At 45.5% G+C, this 27,783-nt stretch overlaps 1 protein-coding gene across 2 annotated transcripts in view; it reads right to left on the reverse strand.

The window, feature by feature from the left end:
• Nucleotides 1-27,783, reverse strand: part of LOC119965067 (janus kinase and microtubule-interacting protein 2-like) — a 311,931-nt gene that overhangs the window by 103,277 nt on the left and 180,871 nt on the right. For both annotated transcript variants that reach the window (XM_038795322.1, XM_038795323.1), the window contains 5 exons: nucleotides 26,618-26,716; nucleotides 23,765-23,911; nucleotides 19,556-19,696; nucleotides 15,710-15,766; nucleotides 13,146-13,265 (listed from right to left, as the gene is read on the reverse strand). In XM_038795322.1, coding sequence (XP_038651250.1) covers nucleotides 13,146-13,265; nucleotides 15,710-15,766; nucleotides 19,556-19,696; nucleotides 23,765-23,911; nucleotides 26,618-26,716 — 564 coding nt within the window. The remainder of the gene's footprint in view (nucleotides 1-13,145; nucleotides 13,266-15,709; nucleotides 15,767-19,555; nucleotides 19,697-23,764; nucleotides 23,912-26,617; nucleotides 26,717-27,783) is intronic.

The raw sequence follows: 27,783 nt of genomic DNA on the forward strand, positions 1-27,783 counted from the left end.
AATGCAGGCGAAGGCCTGTTGTGCCTCAGCCGAGAGGGGAAAATGTGTGGACTGGATAAGTGGGCAGGCCTTGTCCGCGTATTGTGGGACCCACTGGGCGTAATAAGAAAAGAACCCAAGGCAGCGTTCGGGGTCGGGCCCCAGTAGTCCATTTTGGACTACGTAGCCGAGGATGGCTAAGCAGTCTGTGCGGAACATGCATTTCTCCTTGTTGTACGTGAGATTAAGGAGAGATGCGGTGTGGAGGAATTTAGAAAGGTTGGCATCATGGTACTGCTGGTCATGGCCGTAGATGGTGACATTGTCGAGGTACGGGAAGGTGGCCTGCAGTCCGTAACGGTCAACCACTCGGTCCATTTCTCGTTGAAATACCGAGACTGCATTTGTGACGCCGAAGGGAACCCTGCGAAATTGGTACAGACGACCGTCTGCCTCGAAGGCAGTGTAGGGACGGTCCGATTTACGGATGGGGAGCTGGTGGTAGGCGGATTTCAGGTCAATAGTAGAGAAGACCCGGTACTGTGCAATCTGGTTGACCGTATCAGAAGTGCGGGGGAGGGGTACGCGTCGAGCTGCATGTACCGGTTGATGGTCTGGCTGTAGTCCACGACCATCCTGTGCTTCTCCCCGGTCTTAACCATTACCACCTGGGCTCTCCAAGGGCTTTTGCTGGCCTCGATGATACCCTCCCAAAGCAGCCGTTGGACTTCGGACCTGATGAAGGCCTTGTCCTGGGTGCTGTACCGTCTGCTCCTGGTGGCGATGGGCTTGCAGTCTGCGGTCAGATTGGGAAACAGTGAGGGAGGCTCGACCTTGAGGGTCGCGAGGCCGCAAACGGTGAGGGTGAGGCTCTGGAGATTGCACTGGAAATCCAGGCCTAGTAAGAGTGACGCGCAGAGGTTGGGGAGAATGTACAGACGGAAACGGTCAAATTCCACGCCCTGTACAGTAAGTTTAACCAGGCAGAAACCCCGGATCGGGACAGAGTGGGACCCGGAGGCGAGAGAGATCTGCCGGTTGACGGGATGGACCACAAGGGAATAGCACCTTACCGTGTCCGGGTGGACGAAGCTCTCGGTGCTCCCGGAGTCGATGAGGCAGGAGATCACGTGGCTGTTGACCAGCACCAATGTGGAAGAGGGTGCCAGGTTGCGAGGACGGGACTGGTCGAGCGTAAAGGAGGCGAGTAGCGGGCGATCGGCGGTCGAGTCAGATGAGTCCGACGAGGAGCGGTAGCGACCCGTGTCCTGTGGCCCCGTCCCGGGGAGGACAAAATGGCGGCATCTGGAGTACCAGTGGGTAAAATGGCGACGCCCTTGGAGCGCACGTTGTGGGATCGGGACAAAATGGCGGCGCCCATGGAACGCACATGGCGGTGGTGGATGAAGATGGCGGAGCCCATGGAGCGCACGTGGCGGGGCGGTGAAAGATGGCGGCGCCCACTGATCGCACGTGGGGTCAGGGGAAGCAGACGGCGGGGCCCATTGAGCGAGCGGCTGAGGCGAGGGGACCGGGGGCGCGATAGCGGCAACTGTCCGCGACTGACACACCGTTGCAAAGTGGCCTTTCTTGCCACAGGCTTTGCAGGTCGCAGTGTGGGCCGGGCAGCGCTGGCGGGGGTGCTTCTCCTGACTGCAGAAGTAACAGTGGGGATCCCCATGGAGCGCGGTGCGGCGGGCAGCGCAGGCATAGTGCGCGGGGGCAGCTGCTGGGGAGGTCATTTGTGGGGTCCACTAGGGGTAGGACGGGTGGGCCTCGGGGGCCGTTTGCGGGGTCCACGAGGGGTAAGACGGTTGGGCCGAGTGGCTAGCGGAGTAAGATCGCGCACTACGGGAGGCGGCCGTCATGGAAAGCGCCAGGGCTTTTGCGGCCGCGAGGTCGGGGGCGGCCCCTTCCAGCAGTCGTTGCCGGTTGGGGTCCGATGCAATGCCTGTAACAAAGGCATCGCGCATGAGTAAGTCAGAGTGTTCCGTGGCTGTGAGGGCCCGGCAGTCGCAGTCTCGTACCAGAGGTATAAGGGCCCTCCAGAAGTCCTCAATCGACTCACCCGGCTGCTGGACGCGAGTAGCAAGTTGATGCCTCGCAAACAGGGTGTTCGCCGACTGTGCATAGTTCTCCTTGAGCAGTTCCATACCTGTGGTGTAGTCAGTCGCATCTCGAATTAGCGGAAAGACACTGGAGCTAAGTCTGGAGTACAGGAGTTTCTTTTTCTGAGCCTCCGTCGGGGGAGGGTCCGCTGAAGAGATGTAGGCCTCAAAGACTGCAAGCCAGTGAACAAAGTCTTTTCTGGCATGAGGCGACTGCGGATCCAGCTGCAGACGGTCAGGCTTGATTCTGATGTCCATGGTGAACGGAAAATCACAGCAATAAATTGTAGCGCCAACAATTATACACAAGCTCCCTGTGGGCGGAGCTAGCCGGCAGGGGCTTACCGGAGGAACCTATATTACAGGTACAGGCATACATCCCCCTACTGAAAGTACACATAACTACAGTGGTTATATCTCCACAGACAGCAGATGGAACACAAACCAGTGATTAATAAGAGAACAAAAGAGTGCAGAGAAGCTGGTCCTGTCTGGTGGGAGATTGAGATCAAATATTCTATTTCCACACATATCAAACTGAATTGTTGGTGCAGCCTTCATCTTGTAGCCATCTGGGATGGCCACTTCCAGAATACAAAATGGATGCTCGCAAAGAATGTAGGGAACTGTGGACAATGTTAGGAAAACAAGCAGGCACAGTGCCTGAATGTATATTCGGGAAGCAGTTACCGGAAGGAATCGAAACTCTGGGTCGATTAGCATATTGATGGCCCAACAAAGGAAAGACACTCAAGCAACCGATACTGTTTCAGACATCCTGACGCCAGTTCCCCAAATCGAAAGCACAAACAAAGCCAAGCCAACGGCCACCTAAGACACGCCCAGCCATCAGGGCACCCACCCCTTTATTGGTCAAGATCGATAACAGTGATTGAGAAGCAGCCCAATTAATTGGGACCAAGTTTAAGGCCCGCCTAAAAGCGCGCAAAGCCCCTCCAGGTATAAGAAGGAACCCCCACGAGAGAGTCGCTCTCTTGGACTTGGCTCTCAAAGCGGAGAGACCAGTCCACCAGCATCACCAGAAGCAAGTAAGTCCAAGGTCAACACTCGCTACCAGACGGCCGACCTTAGCTGTTCTCCTGTACCTCTTCGAACCTAACAACCTCAGATCCGAACAACGGCCATTGTTCCTCTGACTGAGTGGGTACCCGAAGCTAAGTATAGGCGTTAGTGTGAGAGATAGTTTAGTTTGTTGTACTTTGTGCATGAGTAGATCTTAATGTGTGTGTAAATAAATAGTATTGACTTTGAACTAACTAACTGGTGTATTGGCTCTTCGATCAGTATTCGGGTTTGAACCTTGTGGCGGTATCGAAAGATACCTGGCGACTCTAATGCAAAAACATAATTAGGATTGAGAAAGGCGACCATATTGACCGCTATATTTATAGCAAGTAAACAGAGCAACAATCTGAAAGTCTGAAATGTGTTTCTTTGGAAAGTGAATACTTCTTTTTAATTCTACATATTCTCTTTCAGTACTTGTGCATAATTAAACAGTGAAGATCACAAGTGTGACATTCACGACCATTGTAATAATTGAGTTTCTGTATATTCTGGACTATATGTGTCCCTCAAATTAAGCAGTGAATGATGTTTAACCATTTTCTTTTCTTTAAATAAACATTTTATTGAGATATTTTTGGTATTGTAACAACAACAAAATAAACAATGTACATGAAACTATTAACATAGTGCAAAAGCCATCTCCCATCCTTACAGGACCCACCTTTATTAGCCCCCTACTATAAGCTATACTAAACCCCCCCCCCCCCCCCCCCCTCCCCGCTGACAATACATTTTCCGCGAAGAAGTCGACAAATGGCTGCCACCTCCGGGCGAACCCTAACAGTGACACTCTCAAGGTGAACTTGATTTTCTCCAAACAGAGAAAGCTAGCCATGTCCGATGGCCAGGTCTCCGACTTTGGGGGCTATGAGTCCCTCCAAGCGAAGAGTATCCGTCTACGGGCTACCAAGGAAGCAAAAGGTTAGAACGTCTGCCTCTCTCTCCTCCTGGATTCCCGGGTCTTCCGACACCCCGAAAATGGCCACCTCTGGACTCAGCGCCACCCTTGTTTTTAACACCGTGGACATGACATCTGCACAACCCTGCCAAAATCCCGTAAGCTTCGGACATGTCCAGAACATGTGGAGATGGTTCGCTGGTCCTCCCGCACATTTTGCACACCTATCTTCCACACCAAAGAATCTGCTCATCCGGGCCACCGTCATGTGAGCCCAATGAACGACCTTGAATTGTATCAGGCTGAGCCTGATGCATGTTGCGGATGCGTTGACTCTACTGAACGCGTCCACCCATTGACCATCCTCTATCTCTCCTCCCAGTTCCTCCTCCCACTTGCGCTTCAGCTCCTCAGTCTCCGTCTCCTCTGACCCCATAAGTTCCTTGTAAATGTCAGAGATGCTCCCTTCTCCCACCCAACCTCTGGAAATTACCCTGCCCTGAATCCCCCTTAGCAGTAAGAGCGGGAAGGTTGACACCTGTTTACGTAGGAAGTTTACGTCCCATTCCCACGCCACTTGAATGCCTAGGTACCCAAAGCTTCCCCCTGCTAATCTAAACGGCAGATCCTCCAATCACCTCTCCTGTCCCCTCGCCTGGACCACAAACATCTCACTTTTCCCCATATTTAGCTTATACCCCGAAAACTGGCCAAATTCCCCTAAAATCCTCATGATTTCTTCCATCCCCTCTATCTTGTCCCCCGGTGCAGTCTAAAATAGCCTGATGTTGTCCTATTCATCCGTACACTTGCCACAGGAGCCTGATACAGCAACCTGACCCAGTCAATAAAGCTCCGCCCAAATCCGAACCGTCCCAGTACCTCCCACAGATATTCCCATTCTACCCAATCAAAAGCCTTTTCTGCATCCATTGCGATCACTACCTCCACCTCCCCCACCTTCCGGGATCATCATGATCACGTTTAACAACCTTCTTACATTGGCCACCAACAGCCTACCCTTAACAAACCCCACCTGGTCCTCCCCAATAAAGTCCAGAACACAATCCTCAATCCTGGAGGACAAAATTTTGGCCAGCAATTTGGCATCCACATTCAACAGGGATATCGGCCTGTAGGGCCCACACAGCTCCGGGTTCTTGTCCCGATTCAGAATCAGCGAAATCGTGGCCTGTGACATCGTCGGGGGTAGCACCCCTCTTTCCCTTGCATCATTGAACATCCTCATTAACACCGGCCCCAATATTCCAGAGAACGTTTTATAAAGCTCCATTGGGTACCCGTCCAGCCCCGGGGCTTTACCTGACTGCATGGCCTTCAGACCCTCCACTATCTCTTCCAACCCGATCGGGGCCCCCAGCCCTTCTACCATCTCCCCGTCGACCTTTGGGAAATTCAGCCCCATCCAGGAAGTGCCTCATCTCCTCCGGCCCCGTAGGGGGTTCCAACCTATACAGTCTACTGTAGAAATCCCGAAACGCCTTATTCACCTCTACTGAATCTCCAACCAGGTTCCCATCTCCGTCAGATACTTTCCCTATCTCTCTGGTTGCCTCCCTCTTTCTAAACTGCTGTGCAAGCATTTTGCTGGGCTTCTCTCCAAGCTCAAAGATCGCCCCCCTCACCTTTCTCAGCTGCTCCATCTCCCTCCCTGTGATTAACAAGCTGAACTCCGCCTGTAGCCTCCGCTATTTCCTTAAAAGCCCTGCCTCTGGGGTCTCCGCATACCTCCTATCGATCTGTAGTATCTCCTTTGATGTTTAACCATTTTCAGTAGAACAATGTACTCTGTTTCATTCGTCCTCTGTTTTCCCATCATTCAATGGAATCAGATATGAGAGAGGCCACCGGTCATTAAGGATAGTAAAGGGCTGAGGAAGAAGACGATCCAGTTTGGCCGAGTTAGAATTAACTGCCTACAATACTTTCAAAATCATCAGCCAAAATTTTCCATCCCTTCCTGGCGGTGGGATCTTCCAATCCTGCCATGCCGATCCACTGCAGTGCATTCCTCAACGGCAGAGGGTACACAAAAAATCCCAGTCGGAAAATACACCGCACGGTGAGTGGAAAATCCTGCCCATACTCTAAGTTTAATCATTGAAATAAAACAGCAATGGTTACGCCCACTTTAGATCCAATTTGCATCCTTAGTAAGGCTCAAGAGTTTATTTTGCGAAACTCTCAACTACTGAGACCATTTCATGGATTCCTCTTCGCAGCTTTACTAAGTTATGTGAGACCAACACACAATCAGATAGAACTGTTTGACTTCAGAACCAGTCCCAATCCTCAGCACCAACTCAATGGCTCTTTTACGGCTGAATTGGCTCCTTCTCTCACCATTGAGTTGATCTCTTTCTTTATGTTTGCGAGTCTTACTGGATGTATACAAGTATATTGGTTTCGCTTCTAGGTTTAGTATATTATGCTGCACTGCTCTCAGCTTTCCCAATCACAGCAATAACTCTGCGAATTCTGCAATGAAGTCTCCCAATTAACCTTCAGCATTCTTTATTTATTTTATTCTGCAGATCAGATTCAATTCTTTACATGCCTTTCTACTTAGAAGTGAACTCTGATCTTGAATTAGATACAGTAATTCAATAATGAACATTGGAATCCTAGTAAGTCTGCACTGGCCCTCTGAAAGAGTACCCTACCTAAGCCCACTCTCCCACCCTATCCCCATAAACTCGTCTAATCTGCACATCTTTTTGAACACTTACGGTCAATTTTTTTTTATCATGGCCAATCCACCTAACCTGCACATTTTTGGATTTTCTCTCTGTGCTGTTCTGTAGCTGTTAGTTCTCTGAAAACTTTGAACTCTGTTCCCCCTGGCCCATGTAAATTTCTTAGATGGTCGAAGTACTCTCTTGTTTAACCGTGGTTCAGTGCCTGAAAGGACTGAAACTACTGCTCCAGTATCTGGTCTGAAGTGTGTCCTGTCAGCTTCTACCAGGATCTCTTCACTCCAATAATTTCCACTGACTTCTGTAATCTCTCTTAAGAAGGGTATCTCAGTGACTTGTGAATCTTCAACTTCATGGACTCTGCTTCCTTTAAAAATGTTTGCTTTCCGAGTGTTCTGCCTTTTTATTTACTGCCTGAAAATGCCCCAACTTTTTGCATGACGCATCTTTGGCAGAACTATTTCCTGGACAATGCCTTTCTCTCCTGCATCAGCAACAGTTAGCCTTGCCTGCCACCATTAAATGCTTTTCATGTGGCATGCGTCTCCTTCTCTCTATTTTCTCTTTTTTAAGTCTGACAAATTCAACTGTATGGATTTGAGCTCTCTCTCTCTCTCTTTGACTACTGATCAGTTCTGTGTCAAGCTTCCTGGGACTGCAGACCATCTGATAATCTATTCTTTTTTTTCAATTTTATTTAGAGTACACAATTCATTTTTTAAAACAATTAAGGACCAATTCATTGTGGACAATTCACTGACCCTGCACATCTTTGGGGTGTGGGAGTGAGACCCATGCAGACACGGGAAGAATGTGCAAACTCCACATGGACAGTGACCCGGGGCTGGGATCGAACCCGGGTCTGCAGTAGTGCTAAACACTGTGCCTCCCCGATAATCTATCATTCCAACAACTATTCTGTCATGAATGAGCTCCTCTTTTAGATTACCGTACTCTCAATCTTCTGCTAATCAGTGTGAATCATTAATAAATGCGTCAATGCTTTCTTTGTATCTCTGGGTACATTTAATGAACTTTGCACATTCCATGATGGCGTTCTTGTGGAGTTAGAAAGCTATGTATCAACAGCCACACCTTGTGTAGCTTTATCTTCATCAATCCCCACGGTAACTAAAATGTCATCCACACAGTGGCCCATTGCACACAAAAATGTACTGACATCCTTATGCTCTGGATTTGCTGTGAGATTGGATACAGAGCAAAATAGAGTGAAGCACGATCCTTCAGCCCGATTTAGGCTTATGACTGTCTCAGAGTACTCAGGTAGAGGTGGAGATCTTCCTAATGCTATCCTATAACCACTTTCCATCACATATTATTGCGTTGTTGGATTGGAGTAGGTTCAATAACTTCCAAAGATTATTAGGAGCAAACATTAACTTTGTCACATATTTACGGTTAGGAGAACAAAACTTTACATTCGCTTCCACCCATGCTGCTTTCTTCTGTCAAATCACGAGTAAATGTCACTTCTTTCTGTGGCATCACAGATGATTTCAGTTAACCCTTTATGGAACTTAGTGGAACATAGAACATAGAACAGTACAGCACAGAACAGGCCCTTCGGCCCTCGATGTTGTGCCGAGCAATGATCACCCTACTCAAACCCACGTATCCACCCTATACCCATAACCCAACAACCCCCCCTTAACCTTACTTTTTTAGGACACTACGGGCAATTTAGCATGGCCAATCCACCTAACCTGCACATCTTTGGACTGCTCCATTAACCTGCTCCATTAAACTGCACCATCTAGCATGCAGTCATGGTTTTAGATGCTGCCAGACATCAGAGCACAGCATATAAAACTGGATGCATTGCATTAGTATCCACACAGTAAGTGAGGCTTATTAAGAGACCATAACCAATTTACGAAATAACATTTTTGGAAGTAACTGTCACGACCTTTACCACCTAAGACTATAGCAATACATGAACGTTGGCTGTGTAAGCACTGTGGAGACAAGGCAACACATCTTGGACACCATCAACAATGTTCCAAGCCATTCCACAGGAGCACTATCAGACATAATTTGGCATTGAACCATTTAAAGATAGCTTGTTTACCGCTTCCTCGAAAAGTTAGTATTAAGCACAATTTAAAGGAGAAAAGAGAGAGAGAGAGCGACTGAGAGACTTAGAGCAGGAATCCAAGAGCTTCAGTATAAAAGCAAATTACTGCGGATGCTGGAATCTGAAACAAAAGAGAAAATGCTGGAAAATCTCAACAGGTCTGGCAGCATCTGTAGGGAGAGAAAAGAGCTAACATTTCGAGTCCGATGACTCTTTGTCAAAGCTGTCATCGGACTCAAAATGTTAGCTCTTTTGTCTCCCTACAGATGCTGCCAGACTTGCTGAGATTTTCCAGCATTTTCTCTTTCATCCAAGAGCTTCAGGCCTGGGTAACCAAAGGCACAGCCATCAATGGTGGCGTGATCAAAATTGGGAATGCTCAAGAGACCAGCATAGGAGTACAGATATCTTGGAGGATTGTTGGGCTAGCGGTGGATTAAAAGGTAGGGAGGGGAAAGGACAGCTTACGTCTTGTCTCCTACTCCCTCTGCCACGGATTATGATTCCCAGATGCAGCCATTATGCTCCTGTACTATGGACCTTCCTTGCCAGCTCATGCCATCTTTATTAAAACCTTTCTTTGCATACCCTTCCTCGTCATCTCCATTCTCTCTTTTTCCATTTGCTTGACATTCACTGTATCTCCTCCTTAAAGCACTTTGATATGGTTTCCTAGGCATTAGGTACACCATCAAAAAAACAAATAACTGTGGCTTAATAACATTCAGAACATTATTCTGAACCTTTCTCCTTAAAAACAAATGTAAAAAACGTTTTACTTGAAATGAAAAAAAATGAAATGAAAATCGCTTATTGTCACACGGAGGCTTCAAATGAAGTTACTGTGAAAAGTCCCTCGTCACCACATTCCAGCGCCTGTTTGGGGAGGCTGTACAGGAATTGAACTGCGCTGCTGGCCTGCCTTGGTCTGCTTTAAAAGCCAGCTATTTAGCCCTGTGCTAAACCAGCCCCTAGAAATGCTAAGCAGTAAAACTGTTGGTGAAATTGACAACTAGCAGGAAATTCCATGATTCTGTGAACTCTACCTTCCATTCAATCCTGCAACATAGAAATAAAGAGGAGGAGCCAGGGTAGGGAAGGAGAGAGGGAGCGACAGAGAGAAAGAGGGTGAAGGTGAGTAGGGAAGTGAAGGAAGAGGGGAAAGAGGAAGGAGCTAGAAAATGGGCATGAGGAAGAAGGGCAGCAAAGGGAAGAGAAATATGAAATGACAGGGATGAAGGGGAGGAGGTTCCCATTTTAGGTCTGAGAATTTTCAGTTCTAATTTTTTCAAGATCTATTTCTCAGTTTAGAATAGTACTGTATTAAATCAGCTCCTGGGAAAGTGCCTGAGCCTGACCCTGTTCAGTACTATTTGAGATTAGCTCAAATCTAAGTCTAATTGACTGTGGCTGCATCTGTGATTGTTTAATCTTTTTTCACATTGACAAGGGCACCACTAAAGACAGGGCAGAAAGAGCAGCAATCAATGGTCTATGAAATATGCCGGAGCATTACAGCCCAGTTGGCGAAAGCATTAAAAATGTTCAGAGCAGAAACTTGGTCCAAAGTCAATAATGCTGCCCGCCTGCCGAGGAACCGGGAAGAGCCACCTCAATCGCCCTGGAGGAGGGGAAGACAAAAAGGAAGTGGAGGAGGAAAGAAGGCACTGTCTCAATTTCTATGATTGTCACAGGCAGCAGCTCAGAGATTGGCACCATGCGTAACTTAGCTCCGAGGGTACTACAGTGAGCTTCAGTTCCATACTGGGCTCAAGTGGACAGCAGTCATGCCAGGAGATAGGAACCCCACCTAAAATGGTGTGCAAGCCACTTCAATGAGCATTAGGAGGCAATTTAATAGGTCATCAGAGGCTTACTCATTCTTAGATGGCAATAGCTAGTACACGTAAACGTCTTTATTAAGATGGCATCTCACATTAAAGATGGACTGATCAAGTTTTAAATGACAACCCATCAGCTTCAGGATCATGTGAACCAATTTTTTTAAAAATTCCAAATGTTTAAAAAATAATTCAAATACTCCAACTGCCAAAGTGTAATTTGACCTCACATTCTCTGGATTATTTTCCCAGGCCTCTCAATTGCTTGTTCAGTAACACAATTTACGAAATCACCCTACCAATAAATGTGCATATGTTTTATCCATAGGTGTCTAGTGTGGAGATTGAAAAAAAAACCTGGAAGGTTTGTAGTCGTGATCCATCAGTGTTTCCACGTAACTCAGAATGGTAGCAATTATTACCTATTTTCCCCCGCATCGACAAAGCAGCTTTGTAATTTATAGCCTGTCATTCACTCAGAGCTGTTACAAAGGTCAGAAATGTTATGGGTTCTGCTTCAAAGGAGTCAAATTTGAATCAGAAGTTTGAATTGAGCTGAATACACAGGCAGGGTGTACACCACGTGGAGAATAATGAACAGCTAGTAGTAAGGACGTGACATTCACTGGATAATCATCAGTGGGATTGGAAGGGAAATGAAAAATGAAATGAAAATCGCTTATTGTCACGAGTAGGCTTCAATAAAGTTACTGTGAAAAGCCCCCAGTCGCCACATTCCGGCGCCTGTCCGGGGAAGCTGTTACGGGAAGGTATCTAGCCAAACAGTTCAGAAACAGGGAACAAAGATTCAAGCAGCTTAGCATTCAAATGGACTCTGGAGTTTGGAATGCTCAATGTAACACTCTGAACACAGCCCAGTGTTATAAATCAAACATTTACTGATGGGGCGGCATGGTGGCGCAGTAGTTAGCACTACTGCCTCACGGCGCCAAGGATTGAGTTCTCGAGGCCCCGGGTCACTGTCCGTGTGGAGTCTGCATTCTCCCCATGTCTGCGTGGGTCTCACCCTCACAACCCAAAGATGTGCAGGGTAGGTGGATTGTCCACGCTAAATTGCCCCTTAATTGAAAAAAAAACATTCACTGACCTCAATAAAGTAATAAATCCCAAGTTATGAGGATCAAACCAGTCCCCCACTGCCGCTTGACCCATTTGTATCCTATTAACGGGCTGGACACCAAATTCTCCAAACCCACATGAATCTTCGTTCCTCTGGGCTAGGATTCATGTGGGTGAGAATTGGTGCAGATATTTCCCAGCGTGGCCCAGATGTGGTGGACCTCGTGATGGGCCAAAGGGGTGTCTCTTTAAGGGAGTTACCTGCAAAGTCCATCGGAGAGACCCCTTCCCCCCAACAATGCAAATCCAGCCAATGGTTCCTCTCACTTCCACTTTTGTTCTGCAGAAAGCACTTAATTGTCTTTGATGTGGTCCAAGAGCTGTCAATCATAGCTAGATATTTACAAACACTGCAATTGGTTTCCCAGCTGACTACTTGAAATCCACACAGCTATTAAAAGGAAAAGAAATTAAACAATCCAAGACAGCTGCCTGTGTGTGGAAGCTGCCAATCGCAGCCTAGTAACATCAACTTTAAATAGATATGAATGAATGGCTTGCAGATCAAAGATCTCAGGGGGTTTAAACCTAGCTGTTGTGTTTTTCTCTTTCTAGAAATGTACAGGTGCTGCTTTCTCTGCCTGAGCCAGGAGGTGTCTTGCACAGGTAAGTTTTAAAGCAGCGAATTCTTTGCACCACCTCTGCCTGGACTGCTCTCTAGTTCCCAAGCAGGGGTCTCTCTTGTGGTGAGATCTCTGATGGGGGGTCTCTGGTGCAGATCCCTGGGGGGAGGGAGTGGTCACCCTCGTACTGGGTGGGGGGTGGAGGGGGTAGTGACCCAGAAAATCCTGTGCTGGCGGGGCACAATTGCGTTGTTGGCGGGGCTGGGGGGATGGATGGAGAGGGCCCAGCTGCCGGACCTCATTATTGGGCCGCCCGCTCAAAATAGGGCCCCTATAGCGGGATTTGTGAGGGAATACCTAACAATCTCCGCCATGTATACATTTGCATGGCAAGGAATAGTGAATCCACCCACTGGCGATTCATCTCCAGCAGGAGAACATAGCCTCCCAAACTGAGAATTCTTGCCACGATTTTGCATCAATATACAGTATTAGCTAAATATGTTTCTTAGAAAGATCACTGATTTACCAAAAAAAAGAAAGTCAGGACCTGCTCAGTTTGTTGTATTTGTGTTTACACCACTCAATGTCGCTCTTCTCACATTTCAGTGAACTCCTATTACCATCATATATACAATTGCTGCAAATATTAAAAACAACATTTATTTCACTCCTTACCATTAACAACTTCTATTGAGTTATGCCATCTACTCACTTCATTCAAATCATTCTCTGGCGTTGCTGGTGTTCTGTCTGTTCTGTAGGAGGCCAAAGAGGATGTTTCCGAATCCATTGATTCTTCATCAAATCCAAAACACGTTTCTACCACATGTCTCTGCGAGTGGAGGAGGAGAGAAAAAAATGACAATTCTCGAATGACAGGGACTCCATCTATTACCCATCCCTCAGAACAAATGTAATAATAAGTGCCACTGGCCTCGATTCATATGAATTGTTCTGCCTTAGTTCCCAGAACTTTGAAATAATCACATTATTTTACAAAGATACAGGGCTGACACGAAATGTATTTCTCAGATCTCATCACATGCTGTGGACTAATACATTGCTAGTTGAGTACACTGGCTTTCGTACATTAGTGAGCGATGTGACATCCTGGATCATTAGGTAGACATGCAGGTACACACGATAATAATATCATCCCAATGCTTTTAAAAATAATACACAACGTCAAGTGGTGATTTTGAAACATTTATATTTCGGTAACATTTTAATGACCTGAGAGAAGAGTTATACATGGAAGGCACTTTCAACATTGTGAAACAAAGAAATGGAACTTGTGACTCCCTCAAAGTAATACAAGGCTGGAATATTCTGTGAGGTGACAATCACCATTGGGTTGCCACTTTCTCCTACATTTTCATGAGAACAGGATACAGACTCGCACTTGGGGTAAAAAAAAATACAAAATGGGGAAAAAATTTCATGGTCTCACATTACTGAATTCAATGTTGAGTCCTGAAGGCTGTAGCGTGCTTAATTGGAAGGTGAAGGGTTGTTTATCAAGCTTGCAATGGGCTTCCCTAGAATATTGCAGTAGGCAGAGTTAGATATATGTGCATGAGAGTAAGGTGGTGAATTGAAATGGCAAGTGATTTGGAAGGTCAGAATCATACTTGTGTACGGAATGGAGGTGTTCAATTTGACAGACATCCCGCCTGCATTTGGCCTCCCCAGTGAAGAGGGCCTGGAATCTCCAGAGCTGCCTGCTAACCACAGGATTTGTGGTGACCCGCTGAATCCAACATCAAGTCAAAATCAGGATTCACACAGGTGTCAGACCCGTCCCAAATCTCCTGGCCCGCTCCGCTGACCATAACGGGCATCCCGCCCTGTGTCAGTGGAAACTTGCAAAGTGCTCATCAGCATTCATTCAAATTCAATTGTCGGATTGGATGCCTGATTCAAGTGCCGCCTGTTTTGCTTCCCCCATCAGCCCTCAAACTAGAGTCATGCTGGTGTGATTTGGTATTTAAAATGGGTTCCTGGCAGCTTGCAGTTCAAGAGATGGCAAGGGAGTGAGTATCTCCCTACAAATGCCTCCATGATTCCGTGGGGGTCCTTCATGGGAGGTGGGGGTGGGCTGGAGCGGCCCAGGTCAATGGTCTTTCCTGGGGTGAGGGCATTTGGTTGCCCTTCCCATCTGCAATTTTTAAACCCTTTAAACAGTCAGTCAGCACCTAGAAATTAAAGTTCTCCTGTAATGATTATAAACATCTAGCCATGAATTGACAGCTCCTGTCCACATCAAAAGCAATTTGGGGGGGGGGGGGGTCTCCGATATGGGGGGGGAGGGGCAGAATTTACATTGTGGAGGCATTCCAATGGACTTTGGGGGCATCTACGTTAAATACTTAACGCTTTGGTCCACGGCGAGTTCCACTGCATCAGGGCCATGCTGGCAAATACTTGCACCAATCCACACCCACGTGAATCCAGGCCGACAGGGCCAGAGCATCACTGAGGTGTGGAGAATCTGGGTCCAGCTTGTTACTTGGATGCAAATGTGTTCAAATGATCCATTTGCATCCTCCTGCTGGTGCGGGGCACAAACTTCGATGTGACCACAAGTGGGGTATCAGAGCATCGCAATGGGTTCCAATCCCATTTTTTGCTTGATGTGAGATACCCCACCGCATAATGAACTCCGTCGGTGGGAGATGGAGAATCCTAGCCCTGATGTGCATATTGGGCAGGACTTTGGGTTTTGAATCAGGGCCCAGATGCCAGGGTCAAATTGGGATCACAATCCTGCACTGTGTGTGAAACAGCCATCTGGGGTCATACCTCCCATTGCACCTTAATTGACTTTAATTTCCCCTTAATTAGCTACCCACCATCTCTAGGAAAACAACCCAGAGGCAAACCAACACATCAGTTGGAGGTGCTACGTTTTGCACTTACCTACCTCCACACTTACGCTAATGTGCGGTTGAAAATTCAGCCCCTTTCTGCATGAATGTCCGTAAAGTTGCAGCGGCAGGGAAACATGCAATTGTCCACATCATTAATTGAACCATTCCCCCATCCTTTTTATTTCCTGTGAACCTACACCTTTGAACAAATTCTGGAGGGGGAGTGAGTGGGAGAATAAGGTTTTGTACATTTCCTGGGAGAGAATTGCATTGGATAAAAGCAAATTACTGCGGATGCTGGAATCGGAATCTTGATTTGAGAGAATTGCATTGCCCCCCCTTGAACAAGCCAATATAACATGTTTCAGGAATTTTAAAAATAACCCTGAACACCAGTTCTGGTTACCTTGATATGCTTTGTACTTCGTTTGTGTCTCTTGCGACGAAGCAGTCGTTCTCGGTCCTAAGAATAGGAAGATTCACAAGACTGAAATTGGGTGCGTTACAGAAAACACCACGTCATTACAAAAAAGAAAGCTAAATAGTTTCATCACATGGGACCTCCTCCCACTTTGAACAATTCATTTGTCATACAGTGAATTCCATATATAGTGCAATGTTCTGTTTATTTAGAAATAAAAATGACTTACATAGTTTATATGCACATACGTGGCCTTTTCAAATGTTGCATGACATGTTAGCAAAAATACATTTCTGCCTTTTATCCATTGCTACACTTATGGCTGCTCAGGATGCAATCTCGCTCTCCAGTGACTAAGCCTGAAGGTGCAAATCTAATTAATTTTCGCACAGAAATTTTCAAGTCAGCCAGATTTTAAAATATGTCAAAAATATACATGCCTTCAGTAATCTTCCTAATTGCTCCACAGTATTGATTCCTATTTAATACAAAGGTCGATCCTGTTTTCGTAACAACATGCAGCACTTTTTACACTTGGTCATAGCCCCACTACACTGCAAAGAGTGCTGCATCCCTTGCTTCCAATCAGTGCAAGCAGCCCATCCCTTGAAATAGAAAAGCTATTTTTACCATTCAAAATGCCCAGAATCGTCCTTAAAATGACAGCAGTTAGATAGAATTATTCAGAATCTTCCAATTGTTCAAATTTAAAACGTGTGCCAACCAAAACAACCTTTTCACAAACACATGGACGGGAATCTCTGGCTTTTGGGATTTTCTGTACCCTCCGGCAGCGCACCGGTTTCCCGGCGACGTGGGGTGACTTCAACGTGAAAACCCATTGATGATCACCGGGAAGGGAGAATCCCACCGCCCGCGAACAGCACGCCTCTGAGAAACACACAGCTAGGGAACTGGAGAATCCATCCCATGACCTACTTTCCCTTTTTGTCACAACAAGCATGGATCTTCATTCCTGCAGAACTTCCACCCATCTCATACCTGGATCCCTCAACTGCCTATTTCTGAAGATCAGAATTATTTATGAAATGAAAGTTGCAATAGTCCCCGACGACAATACACTGCTCTCCGTTTTTGAGAGAGAGCTGACTCATGGTGATTTAACCTGTGGGTCACCACACCTCAGGCAAGGGGAAAAGTTGAGAAGGATACAGAGAAGGTTCTCGATAACCTCAGCTGATACAGGAATTGAATCCACGCTGTTGGTGTCACTCCACATCACATACCAGCCGTCCAACCAACTGAGCTAACCAATCACCGGTTACATAGTGACGGTGTTACCAAGGCTTGCAGTTTGTGCACTTGCCTCAGTTTAGGGGTTGCGGAGGTGGGAGAATGACGGAATTATTATTGGGCTGCAGCTGACAGCTGAGTGTGGGGGAAAAAATTTAATTACCGACTTCTGAATTTTCAAAATTCTGGTTCTGAAGGTTTAATGTTGACATCCACCTTGTCTTCCAAAGTTCCCCATACCCAGCACTGCTAGGGTTAAAATACACTGCAAGATGTCAGCTCATCATTTGCTCCTATATTCGGGCAGACATATAGGACACAAGACCGGCAATTCCATCAAGAAATTTAGAAGTCAGCACAAGTAGTGGAAGTTTTAAAGGCTTTAATATAAAAATATGCAAATTAGGAGCAGAAGTAGGTTAGTCAGCCCCTCAGGCCTGCACCAACATTCACCAAGATCACAGCTGATTGGATTGTGGCCTCAGCAACAGATTCTGCCTCCCCCAATAAACCTCAACTCCCTTGTTAGTCAAGAATCCACTTATCTCTGTCTTAAAAACATTCAATGATCCTGCCTCCACTGTTCTCTGGAGAAGAGTGTTCCAAAGACCCTCTGAGAGAAAACATTTCTTCTCATCTCTGCCTTAAATGGAAGACCCCTTATTTTTAAATTGTGCCCCTAGTTCTAGTCTCTCCCACAAGGGGAAACATACTTTCAGAGTCCACCCTGCCAAGTTGGAAAATTGTGCTTCTTGGCAGCGGAGGTGGCCCACCATTGGCCTGCCGCTATCAATAGGATTTCCCATTAATTCCACCCCACGCCATTGGGAAATTCATGGCAGGGGTGCGTCGAAGCAATCCCGCCAGTATGAAGATCCAGAAGATCTCACCCATTATTCTTCACATTTCAAGCATAAATATCAGGATAAAGCAATAACTTTTCACTCTATTCTATTAACAAGTCACTGGGGAGTGTGCTGTACTCATGTTTACACAGCAAGTACATGGAATGAAAATCCCTTCAAGATTTTGGTGTCGTTGAAAATATTTATTGCTGCGATTAATAAATGTCCTTTGATTTACATTTGTTTTTTAGAATTGTGGCCATCTAAAATGGCCGCCCGCAAAGGATAATGGGAATTGTGGTCAGGTTGGGACACAGACGATACACAGCCCCTGTGTACTGTGCAGAGGAAAACTAGACCTAACTGAAACTCACATCTGCTAAAGATCAATCACCGATTTCCCCAGGACAATGGGACACAGATTGAAACATAGCAGCAGTAACAGACTCGGGGGCGCCTATTTACCTTATTTGGGAGTGCATACATGCCTTGGACAATAGCAGCTAGGACCCGCCCAGCCATCGAGGTAACCCTCCCCTAATTGGGCAGAATCGATTAGGGTGATCGAAACCCTATCGATCCATTGGATCCCTAGTTGGGACCGCACAAAAGAGCGCAAAAGATCGGAGGATTAGAAGAACTGCACAATCAATATTCTGTCTCTTTTGGGACCGGCCTCTGCCTCACCAACTGCAGCACATCGACCAGCCAAGTTCAAGAACCCGTGATCGCTACCTGAAGGACGAGCCGCAGCCTAGACAGATCTAACGACTTCCAGCCGCCACACGTGGGGACTCAGATAAAGGCCTTATCCAACCTGCAGTCACTTGAAAGTTAAGTAAAGGTCATTTAGGTTGTTAGGTATAGTTTAATGTGTAGCTGTGTGTAGATTATTACACATAGAACCAAGCCTATGTTTAATAATAAACAAGAATTGAACTAATATACTGGTTGTGTGGTCATTTGCCCAATCCACGGAACATACTCGTGTCTTGAGTTTCTTATTAATAAAGATAAAAGAGCAACAGAATCATCTCTTGAGGTGTATAAAATGTTTACCTCAACTTCTTTAAATATGTTATATGTATCATTTGAAGCAATAGTTCTTCTCCATATGATGTGGGAAAATGCAAATTCCATGAATTGCCCTAAGTGCTTGATGTACTATCAATTGGACGTGAGACACGATGAAGATCCAAACTGTGGCTTTAATCAGCTAGTTGTTAGCCCAGTGGTCGACTACAGAGAAAGGCCGACCGCCAGGAAACCTGGGTACTTATACCCCGCCTCGGAGGCGGGGTCTACTTGCCTCTCGACCAATTGGTGAGCAGTCACATGACTAGTCCCAGCCAATCAGACAAGAGGCACATGACCAGCCAGAGCCAATGGGAAACCAATGCTCTGCACCAATGGCAGTGCTCCCACTCATATCACCACAGTGCTAAAGTTGGACTGTGCCAAGGAGGAAGGAACTGGCTGAGATCCCACGGGTTTTCCTGAGCAGTGGAACTTTGCGTCACTGCTGAGTCACGACTGGGTGGCACCTACCAGCTGACGAAAAAGTGGGCACTGGTTTACGCAAGCTGCGGAGGCAGAGATGTGGCATGCAACAAGGCCAGGAAGAGAGCTGAGGGTGTTCATTCTGCCCTGGTGGGTAAAGGCTCTCAGCAACAAAGGAATGATGGTGCACTATAATAACATCACAAGTGACAGCAAGATGCTGAGGACTCACCCTCGTCAGGTCATCAATGATGTTCTGCTGTTCAAGAACCTGAAGCTTTAAAAATTCTACTTCTTGTTCTTCATGAGCTTGGTCAAGATCATTTAAGGAGCGCAATTTCTTCAGGGGTGGGTGACAGCTGACTTTCTCTTTCTGCAGACAGAGAGAAACATTTTAAAAAGGCAAGAGTAAAAATAAATAAGGTAGTAACATGTGATTCTTTGGGAAGCTAGCTTTGCCTTTCTTCGGGGAAATGGCAATGCTTTATTGCTTGGCCAGCAATCAGAATGTAATTACAGACCACAGTGCATCATCACAACAACTTATATTCCACTCAGACGGGATACTACTTTAGGAAACCAAAATCTAAAGTGCTATGTTCCATTTACTAGACATTCCCCACCAATTTTGTTTCTTTTGCTTTAGTTTACAACTCTCCAGCTTCTCCCCACAACTGTGACTCACAATATTTTGTAGCCACTGCTGATGCCACCTTAACTGGTGGCTTGTAGATATAGGATAGGTTTTCTGAAATGATTCGCTTTCCCATTTCCCTTCGTTTCCTCGCAGAGCAGTTGCTTCCTGTTTGAAACCATACTCTACCTCACCTACACACAGAAACATAGAGAACCCCATTTAATATGATCATGGCTGATCATCTAATTCAATAGCCTGACTCCGCCTTCCCCCATACCCTTTGATCCTCTTAACCCCAAGTGCTACATCTGGCTGCTCCTTGAAAACATACAATATTTTGGCCTCAACTGATTGTTGTGGTAGTGAAATCCACAAGCCGATCACTCTGTGGGTGAAGAAATGGCTTCTCACCTCAGTCTGAAATGGTCTATCCCGCATCCTCAAACTGTCTCCCCTGCTAAATTGGTGGCCAACTTTATGGTAGCACATTTGAAGTGACCCATGGTACAGAATCTGGGAGCCTGTCTCAGCTTCTACTGCATAATCCTTGCACCATTTCAGTTCTTCAGTAGAAGCTCAGATGGAGGTTATGCAGTCCATGGTTGTTGCCGTGAAGATTTAGACACACCGTGGCTGCATATCTCAGTACACAAAGGGGCTTGCAGGCTCTCACAGCAGTTCAGCAATCTGTGCCCTAGTAGATTATGATGATGGCAAAGGCACCAGCTAGGAGAGTGGAAATGGCTTCATGGAGCACAAACCAGCTGTCCTTTCTCATGATGGTTCTGCACTATTGCCACTCCACCAGTGTCTTTGTTGTTGCCTGGCAGCTCGTCAGCCCAGACTGCTGCTGCCACCTATGTCAAGTGTGATGTGTTATCTGTGCTGGTCTAACATCGACTGCAACTGGATGCAGTAAAACGAAAAACAGGCTTCCGACACAGGGGATGGTCCAACACTGTTTTATTGAACCTGTTGATTGTTGTACATAATCTGCTGTGGGTTGACACTCTATTAACCTAACTGATAACCTCCTAATGGCTTGACCAGACTAGCTCTCTATCACACGGTGATGATGTTCATTGGCCTGTGCACTGTGACTATCTCCCTAGCCGTGTCCTGTGAGAGAGGGAGAGCCTTAATGCCCTATGGGCTTTATAGTGGTGGTTTCCTGTCTGGTGATTGGTTGATCTGTGTCACGTGTGTTCATTGGTTATCCTGTGTGTCAATCACTGCCTGTCTGCATCTCATGAGTGGATATTATGACAAAGTGGTGCAGTTTGAAGTGAGCCCTCAAACCATAAAGCTACACATGGTTGGCTTGCAAGGTCATCTACAATCTTCCGCATTGAAAGTCTTCTACCAGTCATGCTATAGTCACTGGGGTAGCACTGCAGAGCAGCATGAGAATATGCACATCCATATGGCTGTCACTAAGACAATAAGGCCCATTGCTGTTTGTATGATTGGATGTGTTATTGAATAAAGATGTTTTATGAAGATTTCCATTTGTGACTTTTAGTAGTGAATGTTGACTAAGGGGACATTGTAGTGGGGAGTCTGAAATAGATGACACAATGGGGAATAGAGGGGGTCCATGCTGCCATAGTGATGTTTCCTTATGTGAAGTGGAGCCTCATGCTCTCTTACTGGGTCCAGCTGAATGGGATTCATGTTGTCCGATGCCTGTCTCCTCCTTTTCCTTCTCATCGTCCTGAGATGGCCTGTAGATGTGAGGAGATAATGGCTGTGCCTCTTCAGAATGGCCAGGTTGTGGAGTGTGCAGCTGACCATTACGAACTGAGAGGCCCTCTTTGGCCTGTACTGCAAAGATCCCTCCCAGCAGCTTTGGCAATATAAGCATTGCCAGTAGGCCAACTGTTATGCATGACTCTGCGGCTTTCATCATATCCCTGCTCTATAAAGTGGTGGGATGGATGAAGAGGGTAAGCAGCCACTTGTAGAGAAAGAAATCCTTGTCCCCAAGCAGCCAGCTCTGGGTATTCTTTGAGGCCTAAACATGGTGGATAGGGCAGAAACATTATGGCTGCTAGGATAGTGGGCATTCACTACGATGAAGGTCTGGGTGCATATGTACATAGATCATTGGATGTGGCAGGACAGGTGAAGAGAGTAGCGAGTAAAGCATACAGTATCCTGGGCTTTATTAATAGGGGCATAGAGTACAAGAGCAAGGAGGTTACGTTGAACTTATATAAAACATCACTTAGACCTCAGCTGGAGTATTGTGTACAGTTTTGAGCACCACACCAGAGGAAGGTTTGGAAAGCTTTGGAGAAAGTGCAGAAGAAGTTTATAAGGATGGTTTTAGGTATGAAAAACTTCAATTATGTAGAGAGATCGGGGAGGTTGGGTCTCATCTCCTTGGAGAGGAGAAGACTAAGAGGAGATTTGATAGGTGTTCAAAATCATGAGGGCGCTAGACAGAGTAGTTAGGGAGCAACAGTTCCTACTCCTAAAAAGATTGAGAATGAATGAGCACAGATTTAAAGTGATTTGCAAAAGCAGAAAAAGCTTTATCACACAGCGAGTGGTTGGGGTCTGGAATGCAATGCCTGGAAGTGTGATGGAGGCAGATCCAATCGATGTATTGAAGAGGGCATTAGGTGATTATTTGAATAGAAATAATGTGCAGGGTATGGGGGAAAAGGCAGGGAAATGGAACTAAGTCATAACAGTCAATTGGAGAGCTGGTACAGACACAATGGACCAAATGTCCTTCTTGACCTTGGGCTGTAACAATTCTGTGATTCTGCGATATGGACCTGTATGGCTGCACACTCATTGCACATTACTGGCATGGGAGCAATCAAAGTTCCTGTAACCCTTTCCCGTGAAAAAGCTGAAGATGTGCAGAGCTACATACATGCAGTCGATGGTGCCCTGATAATTTTAACCTGCTCGGTGCACCATTTAATGCAGGTGTGGTCTTCCTTTATGTAGGACAGCTCCTGATGATGCAGTAAGGACTTTACTGCAATTTTAATGTAGACCTGAACAGGGAGGTTATTGTAGTATTTCAAACTGTTTGGGAGAAGATCGGCCCCTGGAGATGATGAACATTCCACAACCCCTCAAGCGAACCAGCCCCCCTGAGAGAATTAGGCTTCCCAAAGAGGATCAGCCCACAGAGAGAATCAGGTCCCCTGCCAGACAGGGTCAACTTGCACACCTCAAACCCTGGGAAAGTTCAGCGACAACATCCCTAGATTGTGACGTTTCTCCTCCATTTTAAATCCCTTTTTAAAATATCCCATAAACGTATTGCCTCTATGCAAACCTTCCCCTCCTCCTCTAGACCATCCGCCTTTTGTTCAGAAAAGTAGCTACTTTTTGTTCCTGTCTCTCACAGTTCGAACACGTTCTCCCTCCCTTCAGTTCTGACAAAGAGCCAAAGGACTCGAAACATTAAATATGCTTTCTCTCCTCCAGATGCTGCCAGACCCGCTGAATTATTTCAGCATCCTCTGTTCATGTAGTTTTTTCACTGCTTCCCACAACTTGAATGGTTGGGCAGTCGAACAACAGGATGTAAACGAGGTCCAGTAGTTGAATTAGCTGGCTCCCATGTCTGTACTGATTTTCTATCTCCTCTCATCACACACCTAACCAAGACACATCTGGGGCTAACATCAGGACACATCTGGTGACATTTTGTAAAGCTGGAATACATCAACTGATTTCAATAACTCTGAACAAATCTGAGCCAAAGGTAATGAAATTTGAATTTGATTTTACACAAGGAATACGGAGAAACAAAAGTATGCCATACTCGGGATTTACCATTTCAACATTTTCTCTGGCGAGTGCTTTGAGTTTTTCCTCCATGCGTTGTAAAGACTGAGTTAAGTCATCGTTTCTCTTCGACAGGCACTTGTTCTTCTCCAGCAGAGGTTTATATTGTTTCTCAGTTTCACGAATTCGCTTCAGCTGGGAACACAAGTTCAAAATTAATTTTGTTTGACCTCATGTCTCTTTACCGATGCACAAATGGTTGGTGTCCTCGGGCATTACACAGTTCTCATTGTTCAGTGGTGTCGACTAGGAAACCCCTTGGGTCCATTCAGTCAATAATAATATGTTATAAAGATTGTTCAAATTCAGTCAATATACTGTAATTCAATTTAAAATCTATTCTTCTGTGTTAAGAACAACACTGGAAGTAACTAAATAATCTTTGAGTTTGCGCTTAAAACTGAACTGAACACTGTGCTCAATTGAGGTATTGTTTACAAGGCCCACTACATGATGAGGTCAAAAATTCGGGAGCATTTTTTTGAAACTGTGGGGGAAATGTCAAACATCACCAATGAGTCAATCATGCACTTATTTTCACCTCATGGAGCCATGTGGGAGTGAGCTTGAGAAAGTTCAGAATTGATGGGACCATGGTTATTGTTGTGCACCAACAAAGGGATAAAGAGATATGGGGGAAGGCGGGAGCGGAGTATTGAATGTGATGATCAGCTGTGATCATAATGCATGGCGGAGCAGGCTCGAAGGACCGAATGACATACTCAGCTTCTATTTTCTGTCTGTTGTACACGCTTCAAATGGATTAGTCAGGAACCCCACCCTATGACTTTCAAAATGCACTGCAATTTTCTCCTTAATAATCGATTCTAATATTTTTACAATAACTGAAGTTAAACTAATTCCCTTGTAGTTTCCTGCATTTTGCCTCCTTCCCTTTTTGAACAAGGGTACCACATTGGCAGTTTTCCAATCTTTGGCAAAGTTCCAGAACCCAAATCATTCTGGATAATGACTATCAATGTATCGACAATCTCTGTAGCTACATCCTTTAAGATCCTGGGGTGCAAACCATCAGGTCCAGGGAACTTGTCCGCCTTTAACCCCATTAGTTTGCCTAAAACTAATTCTCTGATGATGGTGACTGTATTTAATTCCTCCCCCGTATTTCTTTTACTATTTCTGGGATGCTTCTAGTATCTTCTACAGTAAACACTGATGTAAAATATCTATTTAACTCATTTCTTTATTCCCTGTAATTGCTGCCTCAGTTTCATTGTCTAAGGGCCCAATGCTTTCTTTTACTCCTCGCCTCCTTTTTAATGTACTTAAAACAGCTCTTACCATCTGTGTTTATGTTTCTCGCCAGCTTGTCCTCATAGTTTAGTTTCTTCTTCCTGATTAGTTTTTTAGTCCATCTTTGCTGCATTCTGAATCTATCCCACTCTTCTGACCTACAACTAACCTTTATTTCAACTTAATACCCCACCCCCACCTTAACTTCCTCGGAGTCTTTCCTGCTCATTGGGATGTAGTTTGCTGGGAGTCATGAATTATGTCCCTAAATGTCTGCCACACCTCCCTCCCGCCACCGAGGCACTCTCCCAGCGACAAACTATGAAGGGGGAGGGGTGCAGTGCTCCATATAACATTTTGAACTCCCTCACCATGATTTAGAGATGCCAGAGCAGTGACTCCCCCTCCACAATAACTGGCAGCTGTGGTCAGTATAAATTTCACCTTCATTACAAGATCTTCAAAGGGCATCATCATCTTGCAGAGTTCTCTCTCTCACCTAAATAAATCAGCAGCTCCCGCCTCTGATTTCCCAAGTCTGGAGGGTCTCCTACTGACCCTCAAACCTGGGGAACTCATCACCACTCTTAAGTGGGTAGCAAACATGCACCCTGGATGATGAATTCATCAATAGGTCAATAATTGCCTCATGAATTCATCAATTGGTCAATAATTGCCTCAGAGGTTGACATGATGTGGCCTGAAAAAAAATCCCCAGCATTTGTCCAAATGCTTCAGTATTCATGGGACTTCCCTCTACGCATTTCAAATTTCATCCCGAATCTTTGATTCAAAATCTTCATCAACAACGCAATAAACTAACTGAATATTTAACCACATTTCCAACCAGGAATCATAATATAAACTAGTGCAACTAGTACACTAATTACCAATCTCACCAAGGCTCATTTGGAAGCTAGAGTAAGAGCCAACCTTGCAAGTTACCTAAAGGCAAAAGAAAGACCTGGGAAGACTGGGAATAATCAACCCACGGGATAGTTTGCCAATGCAGATCTCAGGATGGGTTAAACCAGCTTCGCCTAAAACCCGCAGAGACCCTGATTGACGGCTCCCATCTCAGTAAGAAAAATAACATTCTGCACAAATAATATGTTCCAGTAATGTTATTTGAGCAAGAAGTGCTCCAGTTAGAATTTTTTAATCCTCTAATGAGGCATTGCAGAAATGGAACCATATGACCAATATCAGAAAAACTGCTTATCCCCTGAGTATCTGAGCCATTCAGATCTGCAAGCTCCTAGGTTCAATTGATTGATTCTACTAAATTAGCTGATCTCTGATAAGCTACAATTGGTCTAAGTATCTGCTGAATAAGTGATGGTAATAATGTAAATCACAATTCTCACTACTAATGGCCATCACATAATCCAAGTTGACAGTTCAATGCAATGGAGGAGGATTGCCAGATATGCTGACCTTTGGATGAGACGGTACAATGTCTGGCGCAGGAGCAAACGAGACTGGGATGTTTTTTTCTGATGGAACAGCTTGCTGAAACCCTGCGTTGAATTTGCTTCCGGGCAGGTTTCGCTGCTAGAGGAGGGTCGGTTTCGGTTTCTCACTTACCAATTCGTTCCTCTCATCTACTAGCAACGTATTTCGATCCTCGAGTTTCCGAATTGTTGAGTTGAGGTCTGCAATCTTGCGCTGGTTTCTCCGGAGGTCCTGTGTGCAAGAATGTAAAGCTATAAAAACACTGTGTCATGTGAAGAGATAGGGGCTGCTGCTCAGGAAACGCTAATAAAAAACAACCTCTGCTCATTCATGACCAGTTACTGTTCATTCAATTCTTCTGAATCAGGAACAGCAACTAAACGTGGAAAACAAAATGGAAAATGTGTCCAAAAATGAAAACAAGGAATAATTGTTTTGCTTGATATTGTCAACGCTGTATATAGTTCAGCACATGATGTTTTAAATTTCTAATTGATAGGCTCTAGACATGGTCAAATTCAGCCAAAGGTATCCCTGTTATCAATCCAAAAAGAAAACATTTTATTTGTCTATATTTGCTAGGAAGGGAAATATCAAGAAGTCACATAGAACCATAGAATCTCCAAAGTGCAGAAGGAGGTCATTCAGCCCATCGAGTCTGCACCAACCCTCTGAAAGAGCGCCCTACCCAGACCCACTCCCCCACCCTATTTCTGTAACCCCGCCTAACCAAAGAGGCAAATTTATCATGGTCAATCCACCTAACCTGCATGTCTTAGGACAGTGGGAGGAAACCGGAGCACACAGAGGAAATCCACGCAGACACAGGGAGAATGTGCAAACTCCACACAGACAGTCGCCCAAGACTGGAATTGCACCCGGGTCCCTGGCGCTGTGAGGCAGCAGTGCTAACCACTAGTGCCACTGTGTCACCCATCATGCTGTGTAAACACTAAACTCTGGTATGATAAATATTGGTGTCATCTGATAGGACATTTTAAATTTTTCTGAGTGTAAAGTTGAGGGACCAATGAAAAAAATGTCAATGTGCAACAATTATTTGTTAACAGAACCTCGGGAACTAATGCTGCATCTTCATATACTGCAAAAGTCTATCGGCTAGTTTCTGTGTTAAATCTTTCACTTGGCTAGATATTTGTTGCACCTGGGTCAAAAAGAAACAAATATTTAGAAATAAATCTCTGAGAAAAATACCATTATTGGGAATCTCAAAATCATAACTAATGTATATTTGATACACATTCAGTTCTGGTAGAAGAAGGAACATGCCTGTCCAC

Source organism: Scyliorhinus canicula, chromosome 4 (assembly GCF_902713615.1).
Source record: "Scyliorhinus canicula chromosome 4, sScyCan1.1, whole genome shotgun sequence".
Taxonomy (NCBI): domain Eukaryota; kingdom Metazoa; phylum Chordata; class Chondrichthyes; order Carcharhiniformes; family Scyliorhinidae; genus Scyliorhinus; species Scyliorhinus canicula.